The 6000-nt window shown below is 33.4% G+C and overlaps 2 protein-coding genes across 2 annotated transcripts in view; one reads left to right on the forward strand and one right to left on the reverse strand.

Annotated features, from left to right (window-relative positions):
- Slc6a14 (solute carrier family 6 (amino acid transporter), member 14) overlaps nt 1-3082 on the forward strand; it is a 32701-nt gene extending 29619 nt beyond the window's left edge. Inside the window, exon 14 of the mRNA XM_013019866.1 lies at nt 566-3082. Within this exon, the coding sequence (XP_012875320.1) occupies nt 566-712 (147 nt within the window). The 3' untranslated portion in view covers nt 713-3082. The remainder of the gene's footprint in view (nt 1-565) is intronic.
- Nucleotides 3083-3109: 27 nt separating this feature from the next.
- On the reverse strand, nt 3110-4387 carry Ct83 (cancer/testis antigen 83). Its single transcript, XM_013019741.1, has 2 exons — nt 4313-4387; nt 3110-3397 (listed from the first exon to the last, which is right to left on the reverse strand). The coding sequence occupies exons 1-2, from the start codon at nt 4385-4387 to the stop codon at nt 3110-3112; spliced, it is 363 nt and encodes a 120-aa protein (XP_012875195.1).
- Nucleotides 4388-6000: the final 1613 nt, after the last annotated feature.

The raw sequence follows: 6000 nt of genomic DNA on the forward strand, positions 1-6000 counted from the left end.
CTCAGGCATCTTAGATTTACATTCTCAAGGTCATCCAATCAGTGGGTTGACTTTGGAGCTTTCTTTTCCTTGTTGTTGGAACATTATAGTATACAGTAGCTTAGATGTTCACCTCATCCACAATCTAAGGCCAGGATGGATAATGCATGATAATTCAGTAAATGTAGGGTAGAGTCATTTCTCAAGTAGGCAAGTACTTGACTACCAGGCCAAGGCTCTGAGTTCAAACCCCAGGATGAACACTACAGAAAAGATATAATCAAAGATTTATGAAAATAAAAAAGAATTCAGCAAATATATCTGTAATGACACAGTTATTCTAAAGGCTCACATTCTACCTGACATCATTTACATACTTTACATAATTTATATACATAAGTCTTAACAATAATTTATTTGATTATAATTTCTTAGCAAATTGTATATTATAAAGATTCACTTTTTACTTTTCTATGACTTGCTATTTCATTTTTGGTAACAATGAACTTATTTAACATAAAGTAGTTCAGTTTAATATTTGTATACAGATGATAGTAATTACATTCAAAATTTTATTAAATTTCAGCGTATTGTAAGCTGCTGCAGACCAGCTTCTAACTGGGGTCCATACCTGGAAAAACATCGTGGAGAGAGATATAAAGACATGGCACAGACTGAGAAAGAGACTGACCATGAAATACCAACTATTAGTGGCAGTAGAAAACCAGAATGAGATCTCATTTTAAAACATGATTGTTGCATAATGTGATTTTTTAGAGGAGGGAAATTTTTATTTATTTGTATGTTAATTGAGTAGAAAAATATGTGCTATGTTCACAATAGAGTGATGTGTATTTTTCTCACACAAGACTGTAATATAAAATGTGAATCTATTAATGCTTAGCAATATGCTTATATTTGTTTTAAGATTACCTATTTGTGTAATACATACCTACTAGACTGTTTTACAATGACATTTTGTAAATAGTACCACCATGTTTTTGTAATACATTGAAAGCTTTACTTTGTACCAATTTGACAGAAGTTCTATTATTTTCTATTTTTGTAAATGTAAGGATAGTACTTGCTTCTGCTTTCTTAATATACAAACTTACCTTTTCATCAGATGGGGATGGAAATCAGTCAGTAAAAAAGAAAATGTTTCAAACTAAAGACCTCACTTAATTAGAAATATATGTGGAAATATACTGTATGAAGACTGTAGTCTAATGTTTTAATGCAAAAATATTTAAAACTTTGTGAATTTATTAGGACTCATCTTTTTATGTGAACTTGCTCACCATGTTTTAAATTTACAAATAGTGAAATAAGACAGAAAAGTAACTATCCTATGATTACTAAGGGCTAAACCTAGAAAATGTAATACCAAAGTTTGAATACTTTTTTTTTTGCATACTACCTTTCATCCTTTGGTTGTATTTGGGAGTAAAGTATAGCTCATAATTTCTATTGTGTTTCACGAAAATTATGAATAGTTCTCAGGAGTATTCTCAGAGTATAAGGTTTAATTGCACATAGGATGTGGATTCAAATGTTAATTATAAAATGACTTTAATCAAATCTAGCATTTTATGATAGTGATATATGCCTAAGAGATCAAGGAGAATGATTTTGTCTCATGTGAATAAGTTATTGCATATGAATGGCAGTGATTTGCATACTAATAGAAAGTAAGGTTGTCAAACTTGTCAAGAATGAAAATTTTATGTTTTATTTTCTTGATTATGTGTCATAGAAAATTGGTTTAAAGAGCACAGCTTGGGATAGTAAACATTACCTAAATATATAAGGAACATTTCAGCAACTCTTCAGGTTCTTCAGCAAGGCTTCTGGAATAATTATATGTGATATTTCCTGTGTGCAGGTGAATATCCTTTTATTATTTTTTAGGGAGAGTCCATTGTTTTCATCAAAATATCAAAAGAATCTGTGATTCAAAAAGTATAAGAATCAATCACATAAACTACCTTTAGCTTTTGGTACTTGGTAATAGAGGTGACAACAATAGCAAGAATATTTTTCAGCAACACTTTCAATTCCATTTCTTCTTATTTGTAAATGAATATTAGAGCAAGGAATTAAGGTATTTCTTTAATTTATGGTTGTAATTTATTTTCAGGGGCAAGGGTGTCAAGAATGATAAATAAGTATTCTTGATCAACCTCAGATGCTATGTATATACAGATATTAGGAATTCATTTAATAGTTTTAGTGTTTTCAAGTACTATTAGTGAACTTCAAGAGAATAATTCCATATACATACTGGATTTTATAAACTATTGATTGACCTCTATGACTGAGTACAGTGTAGAAATTTTTTTTTAAATTTTAATCCAAGTGGAGATGTGGCTCAAGTGGTAGAATGCCAGTCCTGAGCTAAAAAGTCAAGGGAGAGTGTGAAGCCCTGAGTTCAAGCCCCAGTTCAGACACACAAGTACTTTAATTTTACTCAAACACGTTAGACTCATTCTATCACTGTATTTTGGTGCTATTTTAAATGTCAGATTTTCTCCAATTTAAAAAAAAAAACATGTTTTTCCTTATTGTGACTCTTACAATTCCAAGATTTGGGTATGTGTTTAATGAAAGAATAGCTGATTGAGTAAAGTGGGATAAAGGGATAAAAAGAGGAAATAATATCCAATGCTTAGCACAAAGAATAGTTAAGGATTGTCACTATCTTCAAATTGTGAACAGCATATGTTAGAGTGTGTGATATATTGTAGGGTGTCTAGTAAGCTCTATTCCCATTACACAGGTTCAGCAATAGCAAGGAACAATATTCTGTGACGTTTCAAATAACTTTACCTAACTTAATACAAACTTGAAAATGACTGGTATTTTATACTGTACACAATTAAAGAAATCTGTTTTATCAAATTTCAAAGAAATTATAATCACTTTTACTGCAGCGTGCAAGAAAAAAGAAAACGCTTCCTTTTAAACTGTTTTTCTTCACCATTAAAATATATATTACCAAGTATTTGTAATCAATTCATTAAAATAAACAAGCCCATAAATATTTAAAACGGTATCTAACTTTACATCTTCTCCATTTTAAATAATTCATTTGGAATAAACACATAGGCATGTAAAATCAAAAGTGCATTTAATGATTGTTTTTATTCTGCTTACAATTGGAAATCTTTGAACATTTCCGATGAGTCAATGTACCATTTGTACCCTTGACATTTAGGAAATGTTCCAGTTCATTTAGTTTGTATTCCACCATCCTGAGGTTTGTCAGTATACGCTTCTGTATAGCCACTGAATGTGGGAAACTGTTGAAGATATCCCGGGAGAGGCTGTTGACTGACAGAGTATCAGTACTGCTTTCAGGTGATGATGTAGGTGATTTGGGGAATTCCAAATCAGTTGCCATTTCACCAGTGTTTCCCTGTAGAGGAAATTATACACATATAGTTTATTGAGTTTACCAAAAAATGAGCTATCTCATTTAAAAGCTAGAGATTGGAAACGGGTGAAATAACATTGATTTGAAAGTATGTTTTGCCCAGATTAAGGAAAAAAATATGAAAGTACCCTAATAAGACCAAATGCCATATTTTTCTTACATTTCTTGAGAAGTAGTCAACACATGGGCCCTATCTTTGACCCTTTTGCAAATTTAAATATTGGGATATGCACATTTAGACATGAGTGGTATTTTGGATGTCTGGAAAGTCTCCACAATGATGGTGACAAAATGGTAGAAGCCAACAAGAACTTGGAGAAGTAAAAGTGAGAGAAGAAAAGCTTCTTAACATGAGATGTGGTGAATCAATCCTTTTTTCTCCAGGTGTATGAAAAGTTTACAATTTCTCTTGATTAACTCAGGATTATTTTACAACTGACCACAACTGCCCAATCACTGGTCAAAACCCAGGGTTTGTGGAAAAGGGGGAAATACAGATTGGCTCTTTTTAGAGTGAGAAGAATGAGGTTATCTCCCTTTAATTCTTGTTTTACCATTTATTCTTTTCTAACCCCACCCCCATCTATTTACACATCTAGCTTCATTTCTTTATCTAATTCCAATAATGGATATATGAACATGTGTGTGTGTGTTTATCTTTGTGTGCACACACAGGAAATACCCATGTATGTCCCTGAAAAGTTAATTCTATTTTCCTTTTATTGTCTTACTTCCCAATCTACATATTCGTCTAGTTTCTTCTAATTTCCATCACATGCATGCAAACACCATTACAGGAGACCAGTTCTTATTTTACTGTCTTTCTACCTTACTTTCTGCCTTACTCCCCAACCCACATATTTCAAACACACGCATTCCCCCTCTCATATCCTTTACCTGGAACCGCTTTTTCCAGAAGATATACATCAGGGTAAACACAACGCAGGTCATTAGGAGAAAAAAGATGCTCATGTTTCGGGTTAGGCCTCTTCTTTTCTTGAGATAGAGGCACCCCTACTGGCACTTGGAACGCAGGGGCGATTACTCGCCCTGTCTTGGGGAGCCCAGGGCCAGTGCGTGCGCTACCGGTCTCTCACCACCTAGTATAGCTGAGATATGTGCAGTAGCCACGGCTTCAGGAGAGGGTGTGAGACGTCATAATTGGTGATGCATCTGAGGATTCTATGTCACAATCAGATGATGTAAAACCTGGCTTGCAAGAAGCCTAGTAGCACTTGGTAACCACCAGCTTGGTAGTGATGTTAGGTCGTTAGGATAGAGAATAAGATTTGGAACTTTTAAGATGCTAAAATGTTAGAATTACAGACTCTAAATGGATTGACTTGTAAATACATGATTACAAACTTGTTCCTCACTTTCTCTTTAACGATGTTTGATACATATAAAATAGAAACAGAATATACAACGTAGTAGCCACAACATATAAAATATTGCTAGAAAGAGTACTTCCACCACAGTTCCACTGCTATTTGAGGATTAATCATGTACATTTGTGAAATTTTACATTCTAAAAAGTAATATTGCAAACTTTCCTCATAATCCTTATCACAAACTTGTACAATTGATATTTTTAATAATATCCATATTTTTTGTTATGTAGAAACACATTCAGGAGTTAAACTCAAACTAGTATGAAAATCAGAGGTTAAAGGCATAGAATTTGAACCCTAAGATAAAACTGTCTCAATCTCTCATCCATACCCACTCCATCATCTGCCTTGTGAGCATTAAATATTAAATATTTTCCAACTAAGAAACTGAAGTGTGTTTGGACTAACATTAAAGCCAGGGAAGAAATATGGGAATCGTTGCACTGGACAAGTTAGAAATGGTCAAGTAACTCAAAGTGAATTTCAAACTATAACCACTGTCTCTGAGGAACAACTCTCACATTCATATCTATAGGAACAGTTAGATTTTATTTTATTTAAAATTTTTTATTTTATTGTTAAGATATTGTACAGAGGGGTTACAGTTACTTGAGTAAAGCAATGAGTACATTACTTGTTGATCACTCTTACCCTTTCCCTTCCTTATTGTTGTCCCACTATCCCTTCCCTCCCCCATCTCCCACACTACTATTCCCTCCCCACTTGCCACCTGAAGTTGTAAAGTTCATTTCCAATACACTGTCCAGTAGGTATCTTCGTTGCAATGGGTCATCCTGTGTCCTTATTTCAGCATTTTGTTATTCCTCTTCCTCTTCCCAGATTAGACATATGTATATACAAGATGCAGGATATCAAAATCGAGTACCACAGGGGAAAGAACATACAAAGGAAACAACAACAAAAAAGAATAAAATCACATGGTACACTTAAAACAGTAACAATAAAGACAGACCTCTTGTGTCCAAAGCTTGGGATTCATTTCACTTAGCATCAATTTATATGGTCATTTGTACATGGTTTTTGAGCTTTTCAGCTCATCAGATAAGAGTATCCTATATGGAGATTAATTACTGCAAATAAGGGAAACCATGAGACCTAAATTTCTTTGGGACTGGGCAACTTCACTTAATAAGATTTTTTCCAAGTCTTTCCATTTCCTAACAAATTGGGTGG

The sequence above is a fragment of the Dipodomys ordii genome, unplaced genomic scaffold (assembly GCF_000151885.1).
Source record: "Dipodomys ordii isolate 6190 unplaced genomic scaffold, Dord_2.0 Scaffold47, whole genome shotgun sequence".
NCBI classification, from domain to species: Eukaryota; Metazoa; Chordata; class Mammalia; order Rodentia; family Heteromyidae; genus Dipodomys; species Dipodomys ordii.